The sequence below is a fragment of the Glycine soja genome, chromosome 7, assembly GCF_004193775.1.
Source record: "Glycine soja cultivar W05 chromosome 7, ASM419377v2, whole genome shotgun sequence".
Lineage (NCBI taxonomy): Eukaryota > Viridiplantae > Streptophyta > Magnoliopsida > Fabales > Fabaceae > Glycine > Glycine soja.
The window spans coordinates 4,299,193-4,321,029 of NC_041008.1; the positions used below are offsets into that span (position 1 = coordinate 4,299,193).

The 21,837-nt window shown below is 31.5% G+C and overlaps 2 protein-coding genes, 1 long non-coding RNA gene and 1 pseudogene across 5 annotated transcripts; 3 read left to right on the forward strand and 1 right to left on the reverse strand.

The window, feature by feature from the left end:
* The first annotated feature begins 4,245 nt into the window (after positions 1–4,245).
* On the forward strand, positions 4,246–6,612 carry LOC114419333 (annotated as a pseudogene).
* A 2,779-nt stretch (positions 6,613–9,391) lies between these two features.
* On the forward strand, positions 9,392–13,909 carry LOC114418264 (granule-bound starch synthase 1, chloroplastic/amyloplastic-like). Of its 2 annotated transcripts, none has more exons than XM_028383527.1 (14): positions 9,392–9,520; positions 9,827–10,195; positions 10,277–10,357; positions 10,478–10,576; positions 10,656–10,745; positions 11,192–11,255; positions 11,339–11,439; positions 11,571–11,680; positions 11,804–12,059; positions 12,154–12,330; positions 12,439–12,630; positions 12,743–12,829; positions 12,928–13,056; positions 13,538–13,909. In XM_028383527.1, exons 2-14 carry the CDS (start codon positions 9,839–9,841, stop codon positions 13,652–13,654), a joined length of 1,860 nt encoding a protein of 619 aa, XP_028239328.1. In that variant the 5' UTR covers positions 9,392–9,520; positions 9,827–9,838; the 3' UTR covers positions 13,655–13,909. The 2 variants fall into 2 exon arrangements, with proteins under 2 accessions (XP_028239328.1, XP_028239329.1); XM_028383528.1 differs by having other exon boundaries at positions 9,396–9,520; positions 9,830–10,195.
* Positions 13,910–15,953: 2,044 nt separating this feature from the next.
* LOC114417668 (RNA-binding protein 24-like) lies at positions 15,954–18,155 on the reverse strand. Of its 2 annotated transcripts, none has more exons than XM_028382767.1 (6): positions 17,759–18,155; positions 17,503–17,641; positions 17,087–17,198; positions 16,949–16,985; positions 16,406–16,652; positions 15,954–16,322 (listed from the first exon to the last, which is right to left on the reverse strand). In XM_028382767.1, the coding sequence occupies exons 1-6, from the start codon at positions 17,945–17,947 to the stop codon at positions 16,186–16,188; spliced, it is 861 nt and encodes a 286-aa protein (XP_028238568.1). In that variant the 5' UTR covers positions 17,948–18,155; the 3' UTR covers positions 15,954–16,185. The 2 variants fall into 2 exon arrangements, with proteins under 2 accessions (XP_028238568.1, XP_028238569.1); XM_028382768.1 differs by having other exon boundaries at positions 15,954–16,319; positions 17,759–18,152.
* Positions 18,156–19,766: 1,611 nt separating this feature from the next.
* LOC114417683 lies at positions 19,767–20,632 on the forward strand. Its single transcript, XR_003667878.1, has 2 exons — positions 19,767–20,057; positions 20,141–20,632. It is a non-coding gene; the product is annotated as an uncharacterized LOC114417683 (long non-coding RNA).
* Positions 20,633–21,837: the final 1,205 nt, after the last annotated feature.

Below are 21,837 nucleotides of genomic sequence, written 5' to 3' on the forward strand. Positions count from 1 at the left end.
TATTTTACACAAAGTTATGAAATTCGGTTATTATTGACGTGGTTGATGTAATGGATCACTAATCTAACTGATAGATCATTAATTGATTCGGATTAACTTGTTATATGTTAAAAAAATCAAAATTATATATGTATTTATTATATTAAGTATATGATTAATATTATTTGATTAAGAAAAATTCATTCATATTCTAAAATAAAAAATAACAATTGAAGTATTAAAGTTGATAATACAAGTGTACAAATAATAATTTAATAACACAAATACACAAGTTCGGGTTTTTTTTAGTATTTTTTTTACGTGAATCGAGTTTTTAAAATTGATCTGAGTCGTTGGGTTTATCTCAAACCGACTAAGTCTAACCGGGTCATCCCAGACTAAATACATAACCGGTTCAATAACCAAATTGATTCGATTATGTTATCAGGTTCTAATTGGACCGGTTTGATCGAATTTTTAAACTATGATTTTATGGTTTAGGATTCTAAGAGAAGGTTTGTTTGTCAAGGTCTGTTTTGATAAATTTGACTTCAGCAAGCACATGCTGCATTAAGCCAGAGGCCAAGGTTGTTTGGTTTGAAAAAGCCAATTTGTTTCTATCTATCCATAGATGATAAATTTTAAGGCCAAAAAAACTTGGCCATGATCCTTTGGAGGAGGTGATTTCCTTGGTATTCAAGTTCCAAGAGATATCCATTCATGTAAGCAATACTAAAGAATTTTGCTCAAACATTTGGTGGGATGAAATTGGACGTACCAAAGCCGCAGAATATCGTCACAGTCCCGGATGGTGTGCATGGTAGATTTAGAACCCCAATTACATCTAGGACAACTATCACCATTCGTCATATGACCTCGTTTTCTCTGCTCATTTGTAAGATGATGATCGTGCATGAGTTTCCACATGAATAAGCACACTCTTTGTCTCCAAATAAATTTTTTGCCTAAATGTATTTTTTTCTTATAATTTAATTTTTATTTATTTTTTGTCCCTTATAAGTTTATTTTTTAATTTTATTTTTTGTAAATTTATGTTTTTTTTTATTTTCATCCTTATAAGATAATTTATTTATTTTTAGTTCTTATAAATTTGTAATTTTGTAATTTTGGTCCATGTAAACCCAGATTTATGAAGACTATACATAAAAAATTATAATTTTACGATAATCAAATTTAAAAAAAATAAAAACTTATATAAACTAAAAATAAACAAAATATCTTATAGGGACTAAAATCAAAAAAATGTCAACTTACAAGAATGAAAGGTAAAAAAAAAAATTTATAGTAAACAAAAATAAAAAATCACTAACTTACTGTGATAAGAAACATTTTTAAGTGACTAACTTCTCATTTGTGTGGGATGACCTTTTTCATTTTTTCCTTCTCCCTTAACCATCCAACAAATCTTGTATCTTTGACTTTATTTTAATACAATTTTATTTTTCTAAATAAAATAAAAATTAATAAAAAAGGATTTTAACGTGAAATACTATCATTAAAAGACCAACCCATCTTTTTTCCTTTCTTTCTTTTCTTATGTTAAGGTTTTGTAGAAAAAGGTCATCCCGCACAAATCTCCATTGTAAGAGCTTGGTAGAACAATAATTCACACATTTGGGTAATCATTTCTTCAACGGCAAGAACCATGAAGGCCAGAGTTAAATGTCGAAAGTTTCTTTTGCATTGTATTCAAGATTGCACATTGTAAGGAGGAGGTAACAATGTTGTTGGGGACATTAATGCTCTATTGTTGTCTTCTTGGTCGAAAGGAAATCTCGGGCATTATTTTTATGGTTATGGATAAGTGAGTCTAATGAGATCATGATGAGATAACTGTGTATAATTATTATCCCGTATTATTAGCTTGTGATCATATAAATCAATTTATTTAATTTAAATGTAATCTTATAAGTTTTATTTGGAGAATCAATATGTATAGTTTAATCTTATGAGATTTTAGTGTAACTCTCTTATATATATTTATGTCCTAGTAAAGCATAAAATACAAAACAAAATTATGCTGTCATAGAATCATTTAGAATCATATAAAGACAATTGGATGGGAAACTAAACATGTATTTGTTCAATGTTGGAGAAAAAACAATGCAGCCTTTTGAATGGTTTGATGTTAAGGTAAAATTGAAGAATTTGTCGAGGAAGCTTGATGAGGCAAAGAGCCAGAGGATGGAGAAGTGTTGGAAGGTTGTTGTAATTGCATCATAGAGGATTACCATTGTCTTTTTTATTGTGATTTAAAAAATTATTGGCTAATTTATCATTGTAATTTTTCTGAATGTAGAAGAAAATTGCCTTAATTTGTGAAACTTTTAATAATAATAAATGACTAAAAATTACCTTCTTTACACTAAAAATTTATAATTAAACTTTTTATATTCTTTTAATTTGTGAAACTTTTAATAATAATAAATGACTAAAAATTACCTTTTTTACACTAAAAAATTATAATTAAACTTTTTATATTCTTTTATTGAAAACTCCTCACATTATATTTTATTTCTATGGATAAAAAAATCAATAATAATAAAAGAATAAATAACTTTAAATATATTATAAATTTCTTATTAAGATCAACTAAGAATATAAATATTTTTGTAAAAAGTTTGGGGGACCATGACCCCTATGCCTCAACAAGTTTCGCCAAAATCCCACATTAACTTTAAATACTGGTTTTTTTCCTCTAACTTTTATCAATAATTATTGGTCATGAACTATTAATATTTTTTCCTAAATTAAATTCATATTTGTTCATATATGTAGAAGTTCAACCCAGAAAACATGGAACAAAAGCGGATGATTAATAAAATTAAAATCTAATTAAAAGCTTAGAAAAATAGTTTGATCACTTAATTGTCTTATAAGTTCATCAACAATTTGTAGTGTGGATTTTGTTCAATTAATTGATTCATAATGCTAAGGTTGATCACTTTTTACCAGGAATCAAAACAACAAGACAATCTATTTAATAGAATAAACCATGAATTCAAATAAAATTAAGAATTAAGGTTTTGTAAGGTAAAATTACACTATAATCCTATCTATGAAATTTAGTCAGCCATGAATAAGAAGCATAAATTGACAAGAAAATACACGAGAGAAAAAAGGGATGAAAAATCCTTCATAGCTAATAATAGTCTCATTCAGTTCTGTTGATTAAAGAGTCCAAAGATTACCCTAAAGTCTTTTTGTTTTTTGCACCTATTGAGGATGCAAATATGCACACAGGGGCATTGAACGAAGATGCTCGAGTTTTATTTTTTTAGATTTTAAAGCGAAGCCAAAGTTGAGTGATTTTTGCCAATTGTTGGATGGATACCCATTATAGGTATTAGTCGAATACCCATTATACTCCAATAATACCTTTTGGAACACCGAAGTACATTCTATGATAGATTCCAACATTCAAATCTGTCAAATACACAAACACCATAATTCCGTTATTTCATAAGGTTTAATCCTAAGAGACAATAGGTATTGAGTCCAAGGTCGAGTACCTAGTACCATTTATAGTAACAAGTACTAGACCTAGTTGAGTATCGTCATCACCCATGGTATCAGGTATCCCATTTGGCCGAATACCTAACACCCATTGTGGTATCAACAATGGCAGACCCACGTGTATCCCAAGGTGGGCAGGTGCACCCATTGAATAAAGAAAGAGACTTATGGCTTCTATGTTGGTGATGATGATTGGTGAGCTTTATTTGTTTCTCTTTCTTTATTATTATTTTTATCTAACCAAAGTAAATTTTTGTCTTTTTCTATCATTTCATTCCTTCTCCCACACGTTTCTTGTTTCTCTTTCATTACTTTAAATTATTTGTCTTTTTCACTTCTACTTTTCACGTTTTCTAGTGGGTTGTTCCGCTTTTACTTTAAACTCTCCCACATGTTTGCATAGAGGAGTTAGAAAAATAGAAAGCTCATGAGCTGATGAGGGTTATATGAGGCTGCAACTCTACAAGTCTACAAGAACAAGGAAAATCACAACAACTCAACAAGCAAAGAAAGATTTAGGTACAAAATTACCAATAACTGTTATAACTTATAAACATGTCTCTCATGGTTATGTGTTTTTTCACAAATCTTTTTCTTTTTTTCCCCTTAAGTTTGATATATAAATAATATAATTATATATTAATTATGTTTGATGAATTTATAGATTTTTAATTTTTATGGATATTTTAAATTTAGAATTATTAATTTCTTTTAAATTGTAAATAGATCATGAATAGATTTTTGAAGAGGAAATTACCATTAAATGAGCAACAATCTTCATCAAAATCTTATGAATCAAGTATCCAACAACAACAAATTGAAATTAATTTGGAAGACTTTCCATTAGATCCAGGAAAACGAATTAAAATTTTAGCATATCATCCTAATGATCGAGATAAGATACGAAGAACATATTTACAAAGAGGACCATGCCAACCTACTCAACATAATTTTTCCCAAAGAAAAATTGGAAAGTCTTTAAGAAGATTTTGTCCTTCTTGGTTTAATGAATTTGGCAACTGGTTGGAGTATAGCATAGAAAAAGATGTTGCATTTTGCTTGTGTTGTTATCTTTTTAGGCATGATTTTGGAAAGCAATCAGGTGGTGATACATTTGTGATAGAGGGATTCACAAATTGGAATAAGAAAGAAAGACTTTCATCTCATGTTGGAGGTCCTAATAGTGCTCATAACATTGCTTGGAGGAAGTGTCAAGATTTAATGAATCAAAATCAACATATTGAAGTTGTTATATCTAAGCAATCTGAACAAGTTCGTGACTTGTATCGAAGGCGTTTGACAGCGTCAATTGATTGTATTTGTTTTCTATTAAAGCAAGGATTAGCTTTCTGTGGTCATGATGAATCAACCAATTCTGCTAACCAAGGTAATTTCCTGGAACTTCTTAGATTTCCTGCTGAACACAATGAATCAATAAATCATGATGTCTTGGAAAATGCTCCTAAAAATCATCAATTAATTGCTCCAAAAATCCAAAAAGATATTGTCAATGCTATTGCATTAGAAACCACTAATGCTATTATTAATGATCTTAGAGATGAATTATTTGCTATCATTGTTGATGAAGCACGTGACATATCAAACAAGGAGCAAATGGCTATTGCTTTGCGTTATGTTAACAAAAAGGGAAGTATTGTTGAGCGTTTTTTTGGTATGGTTCATGTTAAAGATATTACAGCTTTATCATTGAAAATGGCAATTGATGAATTATTTTGTAAACATGGGCTTAATATATCAAGGATTCGTGGACAAGGTTATGACAGTGCTAGCAACATGCAAGGGGAATTTTCTGGTCTCAAAAGTTTGATCTTAAAGGAGAATTCATCTGCTTTTTATGTACATTGTTTTGTTCATCAATTACAACTCACATTAGTTGCTGTTGCAAAAAATCACATTCAAGTTGCCTCTCTTTTTAATTTGGTGTCCACTTTATTAAATGTTGTTGGGGGATCTTGCAAACGACATGACATGCTTCGTGAAAAACAAATAAATTATGTTAGAAAGGCATTGGGAAAAGGAGAAATTCCTAGTGGACAAGGTTTGAATCAAGAAACTAGTCTTAAACGAGCTGTTGATACTCGTTGGGGTTCACATTATGCAACTTTGATCAATTTGATATTGATTTATTCTTCTATAGTTGATGTTCTTGAAATTATAAAAGAAGATGGATCAAATGCAGATCAAAGAGCTGAAGCAAATGGTCTTTTACATTTGCTAAAAGATTTTGATTTTGCATTCACATTGCATTTGATGAAAAATGTCTTGGGTATTCCAAATGAATTGTCACAGGCATTGCAAAGGAAAGATCAAGACATCATCAATGCTATGAACTTGGTTAACATCACAAAGCTATGATTGCAAACTATGAGGGATAATGGATTGGAGTCTTTACTGTAGGAAGTAAATTCATTTTGTAATAAGCATTTCATTAACATTCCTAATATGGAAGACATATTTTTTTTTAAGGGGAGATCACGATGTAGAGGTAAAGCTCAAGCTATCACAACTGAGCATTATTATCGTGTTGAATTATTTTATACTGTTGTGGACAAACAACTTCAGGAACTTAATGATCATTTTACAGAGACAAATACTCAGTTGCTTCTTTGCATAGATTGTTTGAATCCAACCAATTTATTCTCTACTTTTGATAAGGCAAGGCTAATTGAATTTGCAAAGTTTTATCCATCTGAATTCTCTGCAATTAATTTAGTGATGCTTGATAATCAACTTGAGACTTATATCATTGATATGCGTAGCAATGTAGAATTTTCATCTTTGAAAGGAATCAAAAATCTTTCGGAGAAGTTAGTTGAAACTGGAAGACATATTGTTTATCCATTAGTTTACCTTCTTTTGAAGTTAGCAATGATTTTGCCTGTTGCCACATCAACTATGGAAAGAGTCTTTTCTGCCATGAAAATTGTGAAAAATAGGTTGTGTAATCGGTAGAGAGATGCATGGATGAGTGATTGTCTAGTGACTTATATTGAGAAAGATGTGTTCAAAAAGATTGGCAATGAACTGATCATTCAACGATTTCAAAACATGAAATCACGTAGAGGACAATTATAAGGTATGTAATTTATTTGAATAAATACATTAAAATTTTATGATTTTGATACTTATGTCTTTATCTTGATATGCATAATGATAATTATTATTAATTTATATTATTTGAAAAGTAAATTGCCCCCATTGACTCAGGGTCTTAGATTCGCCACTGGGTATCAACCACCCAGTCAAGTCGGGTACCTGACATCCCTACTAAGTATTCGATCTGATTAGATGTCTGAGAAACCTCATCCAATCTTTGACAACTTGTTTAAAAGAGATTACTTGGATTACATAAAGAGATCTTGGGAAGAGACCCATAGGTCTAAGACCCATCAAGGTATGTATAAATAATTGTGTGAATATTAAAATAAAGACACAATTGATTCTTATTTATCACTTTCAACTTGAGATTCAACTTAAATATTGTAGTAACTTTCATAAATACTCCACCGTCCTAGTTGGTCAAGTATTATTTGGGAGAGTAAAAAAGAATATCCATAGGACATTAACAAGAAAGAAAGTTGTTTGTCTATTACAAATAGAAAAATGAATTGCCAAACAATTTTTACCAACTATTGGATGGACTTATATCTGCATGTGATTCAACCTTTTACGATTCATGTTAAATCTTATCATAATCTCTTCACGGAAAGTAAAATTTTTGTTTAAGCATTATAGACACTAAGATAACACCAATCACATTATGAAATCCAAGATATGACCTAAATAAAAAAAAGTCAAAATACTTTAAAATTTTAAATTTAAAGCTTCTCAACAAGGTATTGGGTGTACTAGATCTGTTATGTCTGTCTCAAATCTTCTTCATACTTACTCATTTTTCCTATATTAAAACCCCCAAAAATATTAGTGTAACCATGATATTTTTTATTTAACAATCTCAAAAACATGAATCACATAAGAGCACATACACTTAAGTTATATTTTTCTCAACAATTTATCATGGGACATCTCTATTAGAAGCATTTTTCTTCCTATGCTGGTACGTGGCTTATGCGAATAAAATTGCCATAAAAGTAAAACAAAAATAAAGTTGTGAGTAATACTGAAAATTCTCAGAAATTGTTATTATAATTTTTCTCTAAAAAGAGTTAATTTTTTTAAATTTTTATTTTTAAAAGTCAAATTTAATTATTTTTCATATATATATATATATATATATATATTACTAAACATATATACCTTTAAATTAGATCTGAGTTCCCAGTAGTTAGAAAAAACACACGTTCGCATAGTCGGTCGATTATAACCATTTGATGAAGATGAGACGATTGATATATTATTCCAGTAAATTTAACATTAAAAATATAAATTGTTTGATTTTCGTTTGACCATCCAAATTTATGAAGCGTGAATGTATGGAATCCATTTCTCCATTAAATGAGCAGCCTGTGCTATGTTTCCTTTTCGTACATTATGGGTCACCATCACAACAACTTCGTGTCTGCGGTTTAACAAGTGTAAATTGTCCATTTGCATGTCAGTATAAGGGAAACTTAGTGAATTAAGGTTGATCCAACTGCTAAGCTAAATTATTAGTATACTTATATTATAACTAGTATTTTAATATGTGTAATGCACAAATATAAATATTTATTTTATGACTAAAAGTTCCAAGAGATTAATTTTTTTAAAATATATAAATTATATTATAGTTAAAATTTATAATAAACAAATATTTTTAAACATATAATTTATATTTTAGATTTCTGATAAATATTTTATCATGTCATTTATAATTATTGATATTTTTATCAAAAATATTAAAATTTAATTGAAATTAAAAATATTAAAAATGATAAATTGAACCAGAGTGTTATGAAATGATTTTGGACCGTTCATGATCTACTGTCTATTATAACTGGTCAATAATTTTTAATACTTATTTAATATTTTTAACATTTTATATCAGCACCTCAAATATCTATATCTATCAATGCTAAATCACTGGTCGACTAAGACCAATATATACATTTCCCACTTGAGCGTTGGCACTTAGCAAGTTCTTTAAACACGTTTTTGTTTTGGGTATATAGCCATAATAACTTGCCTATTTTTTGTTTCTACTTTTTTGCCACCACACTTTTCCCCTTTTTCACAACTTCCCTCCAAGCTTAGCTTTACCCCTTCACAACCGTAAAAAAAAAAAAAAAAGTTGAATCACTTTACATCCTCCAAAAAAAATCAAATCACAAAATGGTCCTTTTCCATTTTCCTATTTATTTAAATAAAAAAAGTAGTCAATTTGGAACAGAAACAAGATCACCCATTAAGTGTTAACTTACCCATCAGTATTGAATAGTTTGAGTAATATAATATTGATAAGTAGAGTATTATCTTGAATCTTTATTGTTCTCATTCTTTACACACGAACCATAAATCAGAAAATGACAATGAACACGATGGAGTCATTGATTTAACCCCTAAAATCATTCAAGAAAAAAAAAGCCTTCCTCTAAACTTTTTTTATAATTATTTTTGTAAAAAAAATGATTTTAATTATCAAAGTTAAAGAATCCCCCGAAAAAAATCTTTATATATTTTAAGGCTTTAGTACTCACGAGGGCATATTCCAATTATTCTGTCATCAAAAACAAAAAAATATCCCAATTATTCAGAGGTAGCAACATGGCCCCACAAAACTTCAATGATCTCAAAGTGCTGTAGGCCTCAAATAACGTTTGAGGTGTCTAAGCGATGCAATATACAAGGATCGTTCTATGGTTGCCACGTGTACGGTACCAAACTACAAATGTTGGAGTCTTCTGTGCATTTGTTTTGAAGCAATTCATTCAATAATATAATGATGATTCTTCATGTTAAATCTTTGCCCTTCTGATTAACCTTGCAACTTGGTTCTACCACCTCTCTCTCCCAAACTCTCTTTGTTGTGCTGCTTCAGCGTCTGGTTAGTTAGTTCCACTCCCAAACTTCAACTATTTTTTCTTATTTTCTTTCCTTTTCTTAGTGTGGTCCTGATTTAATGTGCCATTTTGTTAAGTGTCAATTGTTCTTAACAAATTAAGACAGTTTCATGAGTAACATGGTATCTTAATTCTTATGCTACCATTCATGAACATATATGTACTAGTTAAGAACTTTGAACTCATAGCACTAAGTACAAATGTGTTGCTACAAAATAATTTCAATCGAGTAAAGTAACTAAGAAACCTTAATGTTGGTCTAATTCTGAAGGAATCTTTGTTGTTCACAGCAGGTATCAAAGATGGCGACATTGACTGCTTCAAGTAACTTAGTCTCTAGAAATTCTCATGTCCACCATGGACCAACAACTGCTTCATATGAGTCTAAAGCAGTAGCAATGGGACTTAGATCTCTGAAGCAGACAAATACTCATAATGGACTAAGAATTTTGAACCCGGTGGATGAGCTACTTAACAGAACCCCAATTAAAACCAATGCAGTGCAAGCTATGAGGAAGGGACCTCAAGGCAAGAATGCCAGGCCTAAAGGCATGATCACATGTGGCATGACTTTCATAATTATAGGAACCGAGGTGGCTCCATGGTGCAAAACTGGTGGGTTGGGAGATGTTCTTGGAGGTCTACCACCGGCATTGGCAGTAAGCTTACTGTTATTGTTTATTAATTGACATATTGGTGTTCAGTGAGTGCAAGACTCTCTCTAATCAGTCCTTCTCTAGGGTTTCGGGCATCGAGTAATGACTATTGTGCCGCGCTATGACCAGTACAAAGATGCATGGGATACAAGTGTTGTAATTGAGGTATATTCTTGACTATATATAAGAAGTCGTGTTTTTAATTTTATCTTGGTAGAAGAGGTTTTCGCCTAATTGTGTTGTTCTATAGTTAAATGCATTGTGTTCTGCTGCTTACTATTACAGCTGAAAGTAGGAGATAGAACAGAAAAGGTTCGCTTCTTCCATTGTTATAAGAGGGGAGTTGATCGTGTCTTTGTGGATCACCCTTGGTTTCTTGAAAAGGTTGGAATATTCCTTATTTTTTCTACTATATACTCTCTGCTTTGCTTTCAGATACTGATTAGTGTGACTGAACTTCAAGGTATGGGGGAAAACTGGACAAAAACTTTATGGACCAACTACTGGAAATGATTACGAAGACAACCAACTGCGTTTTAGCCTCTTTTGCCAGGTTCTATACTGGTATCCTTTTGATTGCAAGAGTTCTGTTCACAAATATTGCAGTTTTTATAATACATTTGTTAGAAAACTATTTCTTTCCTACCAGAAAAGAATAAAAAAAAACTACTATTTTGCCTGAGATATATGTTTCAACTTGGGAGGAGGGGGCATGGGATTTAACAGTTGTACTAGCTACATAAATTAGTAGACATAATATCATTTCCATGGCGGTATGACACATTTTAATTGATATAAGAATACATGTAGTTTGTCACTGGAAATACTCTCTTTGCAGCATATTTGTTAGTAGTAATAGGCAGTTCTGAGTGCAAGAAGGCTACTTGCATTTGAGTTATATGATGGATATTGTAATATGTGCTCTTTATAATTACTCATATCCATCTAATGTCTACTCTTCCCTTTCCTTATTTTTTTTCTCTTTGAATTAATGTCCAGGCTGCTTTGGAAGCCCCAAGGGTTCTGAGTCTTAATTCCAGTAAATATTTCTCTGGACCATATGGTATGGACTAAGGTCATAAATGAAGTTTTTCAAAGGCAACATCAGATCTTTCAGGCATGATGTTTTAATTTTTTTGTATGCAGGTGAAGATGTCATTTTCGTCGCCAATGATTGGCACACTGCCCTTATCCCCTGCTACTTGAAAAGTATGTACCAGTCAAGGGGCATCTATACGAATGCCCGGGTAGGTCTAAATCTCACTGGCTTGTTATTCTGTAGTGATATTATGTAGATATTTAGTTATTTACCTAATTTAACATTCATGGTCAACTCACAAGCTCTTCAAATTTTCTTTCTGGTTGCTGTCAATACCAGGTTGTTTTTTGTATCCACAACATTGCTTACCAAGGAAGATTTGCATTCGCCGACTTCTCACTTCTAAATCTCCCAGACCAATTTAAGAGCTCCTTTGACTTTATTGATGGGTATGTTGCTCATTAGTTATGAATTGTAACCATCAGATTCAAATAGTCAAATACATATTTCACCCAAAAAAATTCAGATACAAATACACATTTTAATTATTTTATATTGTTCTAATCTTGCAGGCATGTTAAACCAGTGGTTGGAAGGAAAATCAATTGGTTGAAAGCTGGACTTATAGAATCATGGTTTGTGATAACCGTTAGTCCAAACTATGCTAAAGAACTGGTGTCAGGTCCAGACAAAGGAGTGGAATTGGACAACATCCTTCGCAAAATTGATGATGATGGTCGTTTGGTTGGAATTGTGAATGGCATGGATGTTCAGGAGTGGAATCCAACCACTGACAAATATATAGCTGTCAAATATGATGTTTCAACAGTAAGAAGTTTTTTTTTTTCTTTCTTAAGAGTTAAAAGTATCTCTAAATTGTGTTCATAAGGAAAATACCTAAATAACAAATTCCCCTACTTAGGTATTGGAAGCAAAGGCTCTTCTGAAAGAAGCCCTCCAAGCAGAAGTTGGATTGCCAGTCGACAGAAATATTCCTCTCATTGGTTTCATTGGTAGGCTTGAAGAGCAAAAAGGTTCTGATATTCTTGCAGAAGCCATTCCCCAATTTATCAAGCAGAATGTTCAGTTGGTAGCCCTAGTAAGTATAAAATGAAAAAAAGAAAGAAGTACTCACAATTTCTCAACCCTTCTCACACAAAAAAAGGATTAAGTAATCTCATTTAAAGATGATATTCTATTGTCTCAGGGAACAGGAAAAAAACAAATGGAAAAGCAGCTTGAGGAACTTGAAATATCATACCCTGATAAGGCCAGAGGAGTGGCAAAATTCAATGTTCCCCTAGCCCACATGATAATTGCTGGAGCTGATTTTATATTGGTTCCTAGCAGATTTGAGCCTTGTGGTCTCATTCAGTTACAAGCTATGCGCTATGGATCTGTATAATTCTTGCTTTGACAATCCTTCATATCTAGTGTTCTTTTCCGCAATAAGATTTCCTCTAATCATTGGCCTTACATTTTTCTTCAACTTCTATTTTTCACGGTGCTAGGTACCAATTGTTGCCTCAACAGGTGGATTAGTTGACACTGTCAAAGAAGGCTTCACTGGATTTCAGATGGGTGCCTTCAATGTTGAAGTAATATCCTCCATCAGTTCAGAATCTTCAAGTGTCCTTAGTAGCTGAAGTTCTAAGCACTAATCATTATTATCTTATTTTTCAATATTTTGCTCTAGTGTGATGCTGTGGATCCGGCTGATGTGGATGCTATATCAAAGACTGTCAAAAGGGCCCTTGCAGTCTATGGAACTCCAGCTTTTACAGAAATTATCAAGAACTGCATGGCTCAAGATCTTTCATGGAAGGTGAGTAAAGGAAGAACCTGAGTAATACACCATAAGCTGTGATGAGATTTAAATATATTTTTTGAATTTAATTTCTATGCACTGATTATCAGTGTCAATCAATAAGAAATCATGATAAATATGACTTTTAAGGTAGTTTTGTTAAAAGACTTTAATGGCCACACACAGGTAATGCAAAATAGTTTTAATATTGTCATTTGATCACATTATCATTAGTAAGACTTTTAAGATAGCTATTATAAAAGTCAACAAATTATCATTCATGGTGATAAGTGATTAGATGAGAGTGCAAAATTATTTCACATTGCAGTGCATAACTTTTTTTTTCTTTATAAAATCAATAAACTTATCATATATAAAAACTCTTTACGCTCTCAACAGACAATTTTCTCATGGTTTTTCCCCACAACTATTTCAAGCTACCAATCCAAACCATATTTATCTCTTTAATCTTAGTAACTGAATTTTGTTTTGGAAATAGGGGCCTGCTAAGGAGTGGGAGGAAGTGCTGCTAAGCTTGGGAGTTCCTGGCAGTGAACCTGGAAGTGATGGAGAAGAAATTGCTCCACAGGCAAAGGAAAATGTGGCAACACCATAATAATAAGAACAAAGATGTGAGGGAAGCCTCTCCTAGTCTGAGTCTCGTGAAGTTCTCCCAGCCCCTTGCTTGTTATTAATATTATGTTTTATATCCTTCTTCCAAATTTTTGTTTTCTTCTAAATAGATTATAGAAATGTACATGGACACGGAAATTACACTATTCGAATCAGTGTAATGAGTGCAGGTCTTTCAAGATTAGCATAAATTAAAGCGTTTCTTAATAGTCTAGATATGACACAGGTTCCCAGGCTATATTTGGCTCCAAAAGGTGGGTTTTTTTTTTTATATAATTTTATTTTGATCCTGTCCATGTCTCGAATCTAAGACTATTAACTTGGGTTATATCAAAATTCGTATGAGTTATATCAAAATTAATTGTCACAAAATTTATTATTTAAATTTATATGTGTATTAAATATACATTAGAAAGTTTAGTGTTATGTATAATAATCTTATTTATTTTATAACTAATATTTTTGAAAAAAAAATTAAAAAAAAACTTCCGTATGAGACTTATTGATCAATTGATCTGTATCTTTTTACAAAAGGACAAAATGAAAAATTTGTGAAATTGCTGGATGTACCGGTAATTCTGCTTGGTGCGCGTAGCAATGCCGATTAACATGGTGTTGCATTAAGTAAACCCATTAGTCCAGGTTGAGGGCAGACAAAAAATATCATGGTCAGTTATTTAAAAAGTTCAATAATGTTTGTTTCCAAAGGCACGTTTCACTGAGGATGAAAAGAACGTCTTCCTAAAAAAAAAAAGAACTCACTTTTACATTGAATTGAAATTTTTACATCAACTTTTACTATAAACTTATTTAGTACTATTTTTTTTAAAAGATATAAAATAATTTATTTTACTCAATTTTAATAAAAAAATTATTTTACAAAATCTAGATGATTGAATATTTAGAATCTAATTGTTCATTTAAACAATTTTTTTGCTTTAGCCTTATAGTTGCATATTTTAGTTTTTGCACTTACTTTTTAAGGTAAAAAAAATAGACTGAGTTCGTCCCTATGAAATATAGGGCTTGTGTTTAAATTTTTTAATTCAAATTAAATGTCGACTTTTCAGCCTACCCTAATCATGGTTTAATGTGGGCTAAGTCCACTAAAATCCATTAAAACCCCACAAAACAAGGCTTGTGCTTCATTTTTAGGTCCAAATTAAATTTGGATTTTCTTGGCTTATTCCATTATAGTTTGCAACTTGTATCGGGCTAACCTGAATTAGATTGGATAGTCCGTTTTGTAATCTATACTTTTTAATGCCTCTCTAATGTATCAAGTACCCACTATAAGTACTAAACGGACAATCGTTGTCTCTAAATTAAAGCCACCATGATACAATTCTCAATAAAAATTAGTTTAAGAAACATTTGAAAGAACTTATAAGGATTTATCAAAGAGACTTATGATTTTTTTTATAATTTTTTCTTAAAATTTATTTCAATCCATTTCACAGAAAAGTTTGTTGCATGATCTCTTTTTAGTTTATTTTAAGGCAGTATTTAGAAAACTTTTATAAAAAGTATTTAGAGTTATAAAAATGAATTATAATTTCTATTTTTCTTTCATCTCAAGTTCAATTTTTCAATCCAAGTGAATTGAACATTGTTTTAGGAAGATATCAAGATACTAACAAATATTTTCAAGATATTAATAAATCAACTTTTTTTTTTAACTGAAGTATTATTAACAAATGTTACTCGGTATCACGTCTTCACCAATTGTGGCATAAATCCATCAAGTATATGATCCCACAACGGATTTAAGTTTTCTGTATTGGAATGGCTATGAACTAAACTTGCCAGCAATTGGAAGGTATAAACTATCCCTATATTAGAAAAGAAAAGGCTTGATTGTTTTATAAAGCCGATTCCATTGTGTAGGATTGATTTATTTGTAACGAGGTATCGACATAATTACTTTTATTAGTTTATATTTTTATAACTATTATTATTTTAAAACAGTTTTATAGTTATATTATGTACGTAAAAGCAAAGAGACTTTATTTCAAAACCTCATCACATGACATTCATTCACCGCATTAGTAAATTGACGGATTGAGCAGTCCCAGCTCAATGTATTTGTTTTTTGGTATACAACGATAGATGATGAGATTTTTAACATAAGATCTTTTTGTAAATTATTCAAATCTCCCACCATGAACTAACCTTAGCAGTGTTGTCAAAAAAAAAAAACTAATCTTAGTAGTTATTCAGTAAGTTCCTTCAAAATAACTAGTCAATCCAGGGTTAGTAAAATTAGCCTGTAAGGAAGAGTATAAGGCTGCAATATTTAGAGCATGAATTAAGGATTGGTTTTGGTTGATGAGTGACATGAGCTTTATGTATTGTATATCATGTACCCATTCCTTGAATGAAGGGTTCCGTGTTGAGTTATTGGAGTACTTCTCAGCCTCTTATAGGAATCACTACTTAATATGCTTCTTAAATAATCAATGTCATCCCCTCTTGGTTCTTACCCTTTTTCATCACCTTTCAACATATTTAGCTTTACAAGGCATCATGGGTTTGTCTATGTAGAGATTCAGCAGAAGAATTTTGTTCAGAAGTTGTTCCAGCGGTTTGTGAAGTTCCTACACTTGTTCTTATTGCCTCTGCTGTTGTTGTAGTTGCTGTTGTTGTAACTGCTACATTATTTTACCCTTTAATGCACTCTTGTTTGAGTTGGATAGTCAAATAGATTATATCAATAAAATGAATTAACTTTTACCTGCACTAATATTTGGCATTGGCATTGAAGAAGGAAGTGCAAGGATACCAGCTGAACCATAGTGCCTAGGGAGAATTGGAAACTGCATCATTTGTGGATATTGTACTCCAAAACCATGAGAATGGCTATTGTATGAATATTGGGCACTGAAAGGGTAAATGTTATGAACCAATCCCACTTGGCCAGATGCCCCATTGGACGGGTAGTAAGTTGAGATTTGTTGACCTCCAAATACCCCATAGCAGCTCTGCAAAATTGCCCACACAAAAGTATGCCAAAGTTAATGAAGAACATGCACAATGCAGATATAATTATGAGTTTAATTTTTATGTACTGTTACTTTTCACTGTAAAAAGAATTATATCATTGATCAATAAAAAATCATTATATGACTTTTAAGTAGTTTAAAGTTTACAAATTTATCATATATTATCTTTATAATTGAATAACAATGTAAAAATTTGTTACATTTTCTGTATATGCGCTATCTATTCTATATTTATTGCGTGATTATTTTTAAGTACTTATTAGACAAAAACCTACCAGGGGGTATATTGTGCCTTGTGAATATCCAGTGTATCTGCGGCAAAGAAGCAGAATTAGAGAATGTGGGAATAAGGGAGAAAATTGACATGCAAAATAGAAAAATGACCAAAACTACACATGGTGTGTTCATGTTACCCAAAACTTGAATTGGGAAATGTGTATTGCCCACTGTTTTGATGGACAAATGTAGAGGAAGTGCCATGATAAGCAGGTGAGGCCAACACACCAGGTGCTGCTCTAGACCGTCCTGCACCCACAGTGTGAAGTTGCTTCTCAATTTTATTTTATTTTTTAAAAAAACTTATGCCATCTATCATAAACTTATGCCATGTATCATAAACATTTGTTTAATATTTAATTGATGACTAAATAGTAAAGGTGGCATGTAACTTCTTGCTTAGTATGAGATAAATAGATATAGATTAGAAGGGAAAAAACTCAAACTTTTTCCAGAGAAATAGAATACAGAAAAAACAAGTTGAAATTTTAAAAATAAAATGAAAAGAAAGAGGACAGTGTAATAAGATAAAGGAAAATGGACGGATTGAAACCATGTTGATGTTGTGGAGCCCGTGTCCGATTCTTGTTTGCACCAATAGATGCAATATTACAGTTTGCCCTCCTTCCATCAATTATTGGAGAGGGGTTCTGACATGCTTTCATTGCTGCCTCTGGATCCTTGAATGTGACCTAGGATAACAAACAAAACCAAAGACTCAATGTTTAAGACTACATGCCAAATGAAATGAACAAGCAAATATGCCAATGTAGAAGAGACATGAGAATCATAAAGGGGGGGCGGCTTACAAAACCATAACCCTTGGATTTCAGAGTGTTCTTGTCTGTGATCACAACAGCCTCTAAGATCTCTCCAAACTGCTCAAAATACCTCCTCATTGTGTCCCTCTGAGTCTCCCAAGCCAACCCTCCAACAAAGATTTTGGTAGAATTTATATCAATATTATATTGCCTTGAATTGATGTTATCACCCACCATCTGAAATTGCTTTGTGGAGATATTATTTGTTTTACATACAAAAGGAAGAAAAAAGAAATAAATAGAGATACATACAATCTCAAAATTTCAAACAACCAAAAGCAAAATTGGATTACAAAAGAAAATTATGTGAGAAAAAAGAATGTTCTTTTGGAAGATTACATGATCAAATCATCAATGAAAAGTTGAAAACATTCATGCACTTGTGGTTGTGTTCATGGTATATAATATCATTACTTTTAAGGGTGGAAAGGAAGAGAATGAAGGAAAAAGAAAAACAAATTCTCATAACAAAATACAGAAGAATCATTGAAACACAAGTTATATAAAATATGGAATACAATATTAGAAATAACAAGACCAACCTTTTTTACTATATCACCCCTTTCTCTGTGCTATTTCATACATAATAATGTGTCATTTTAGGAGCATAGAACTTCTGCTTGGTCGTATTCAACCTTCCTTATGTGCACCTTAATGTTGCTTGCTCTGTTTGGGATATTTGTGGGGCTTATCACTTATGGACATGATACGATAACTTTCACATGAAAGCTTTTTCTATAAATAAACAATACTCCTTTATTTATTAATGCTTCTGTGTTTCTCTGCTTTTCTCTCAATGTAATTATCTTCCTCTTTTTGTGTGTATAGCTGCTGCAATTCAACTTTATTAACCAAAAAAGGATAATTAAAAGGGAAGCTAAAATTAAATTTTAGATTCCAATTTGGACACTTTATTTATTTTTATTTGTTAATACATCAATCAAACTCTTCAAATATCCCAAAACAACCCTCCCTCCACTTTTCATTATTCACCATCTATTTCTTTATCAAAATTGCTTAACTGTAAGAATTTGTTTTGCTTAACAACCCCCTTTTAATTCAATTTTTAACTTATAGAAGACAAATAACCTGTTGTTTCCTACCTTTTTATGACAAATTTAGGGAAAGGGGGGCGATGCCCCCTCTATAGCTTGTTGAGTACGAGCTCAAACTTGTGAGACTTATTTTACTCAACCCAATCAATGTATTGGGTTAACAACTTGTTTCATACTCAATTTTAGTAAGAAATTTTTTGTTAGTTTGATCACTTCTCAAATAACTTCTCTAATTGTCATATAAGTTGGAAATGTGGGAAAATTGAATTTAGCTTACATTTTTCTGTAGTTGATGAATCCTCCCATCTATTGAACATTCTTAGTTGGTAATCCATGTTTTATTAAATTTTTACATAAAAACACATCAAAAGCAATTAACTGTTGCTTCTTTGATTCCCATTTGAAGAGTGTGGATGAGAATTCAAACACTTTGTTAATATGGCAAAAAGGTTGGATGCTTTATATTGAAGAAAAAAAAGGTTCTTAATAAAACTAACTTGTAAAAAACTACTAGTATACATCATTTCTATATTACTTTTAAGATAATAAAACTAATAAAGAAACATTTTTCAATATCCTCTTTCTTAAATCATAACGCTCTACTTTCCTAACTTTGGATTCTTATAGCTACCACAAACATGTTTTTTGAAGATGCTAAATATTTTATTAACAAGCAAGCTGTAACACAAGATGTGAATCCACAGTAAGCCAGCTTACCACAAACATGTTAAACAAGCAAATCTCATAAAGAATTCCATTTTCACTTCATGTAGCATTTTAAGTTAACTCTATCTGTTTTGTTCGAGGTATGAAAACCAGGAAGAAGAAAAAAAGGTTTACTAAAGAGATAAATGGATAAACACACCATCCTAGGCTTGAAAAAAAAAAAAAAACTTTTGGCGTTGAAAGGAAAAACCATAGGCAGAGAAAGAAGAAAACAAGTGGCAAGCGAGGTATGCGGCGTAAAAAAATGGTCAAAGTGGATGGAGGAAGGAAACAGTATTTGACTATTTGTGATTAGATTTTCTTCAGTTTAATGTATTTACTATTTACCTTTAAATTGAAGCATTACCAATTAACTGTCACAGTCATGCAACCTAATCATGAACCTACTTTCCTTATTTGAAAAATTCTAGGATGGACCAAATGACTAGGTTGTCCACCGGTGCACCGAAAATTATCAGCTGTTGGATTTGAATTTAAGAAACATGGACCGTCTAGATCAAACCAAGGTAAGTCTCGTACGGAATTTTGTGTGAATAGTGTCTCGTGAGTTTGCTTTTCATGGAATTGACATTTTTATCTCACATCATAGATCTAACTTTTCCGGCGACACCGTGGCTTCGCCGTCGTGTCGCGTATGATCCAAACCAATAGTTGCCTTTGCGATTGACAACGCCATCGCCAAACTCTTCGTCGACAGAGCAACAAAGGCCTTCGTGCAGTTTTGTTTACTATGCATGTAGAAGGAGCTTCTAGATCGGATCCAGAAGCATACGTTTCCTGGGTGTTCATTTTGTGTTTGTGTGCTTCGGTTGTTGGTGAAGAAAGGAGAAGGGGAAAGAGGGGATGCTAAAGACTAATGCGTCGTTTATTTTATCAATTGCTGCTGTGTAAATTACTTTTTGCATCAGAGTTGGTTTCTTAATCTATTGGAATTTGAGATTAATGAGAGCGGTGGAGTTTTCTTCATGTTGCTGAATCAGATGGAGTTGTAATTTGTAAAGGCACAAAGATCTCAACTTGATTCATGTAGGGTACAATGGTTTTTCTCTATGAAATGAGTTTTTTTTTTTTTCTTGATTCAGTAAACCAGAATAAAATTTTGAGAAACATTCATTCGATTGTTTAAGATTTTTCTGAGATCTTGATTCATTTGATTCCAAAGCTATTTAGTTGTCAATGAAAGGCTAGAGATGTTGCCTTCTAAGAACTGGTAGTAGTGACGCTTTTCGCCGGAAGGCCGCCGCGGAAGAATGGGTGTCGCGTGCCGCCGTCGCATCAAGTGGCGAGCTTCTCGTCGGAACTCGTGTAGTGACAACGTCGTTGGAGCCTAAAATATTTCTTATATTAAATGGGAGTATAATAGATATTATAAAAATTATAATAAAATAATAATAATTTTTTTATATTAATTTTAGGTACTGTTCGTGAAATCCATACTAGGGTAGAATCCGCCGTTTCGAAAGTAGATATAAGTCCCCTTTACCGTACCAAACACAACACAGAAATCTCTTATATTTTGATTGGGAGTATTATTGTCATTTTACATCTAATTTATTCTTTTAAAATTATAACAAATGACACTGTTCATTAGAAAATTTATGGTTCATCGATGAACAACCTAAGGAATTTGTCCACCCTAAAAGCTTCTCCTTATTTAAGGTAAAATCAAGGTTGGACTTTGCATGATGTTGTCCAAATAACTATTTTTCTCTTCTTCCCCTCCCTCCCTAAATTAATAGGTGATGGAAAAAAAATTAAATATTTTATTTTTTGAAATGTTTCTTTTTATTTCACTTAGAATGATTTTATTCGTGTAACACATATTTTGTTTGATTAAGTTTTGTTGCTATTCTTATTGAAATTTTAAATTAATAGTGTAAATATTTTTTATATAATTGGATAATTATGTATGATAAAATAATTGATTTTTGTAGTACTTACTTTAAAAATCATGCATAGATGTGGGACTGATTAACATTAATTATTACAATAATGATAAATGTACTAACGAATGGATTGTTTAACAATTAACATCCCATTTCCATCACTGATATGCCTACAATTTAATTAAGCTAACAATTTATTTAACAACTTGCTATATACCTACAATAAATAAACCAACAAGTGAATGAAGTAAATAAGCAATGTTTTTAAAGTCAAATAAATAATGTTAATTATTACTACTGATACACGAGCATATTATCATTATTATGCAATTAATGAAAGTAATAAACACATATATAATGCAATAAACGATAACACTCCTGAAAAAATCAATGATAATAC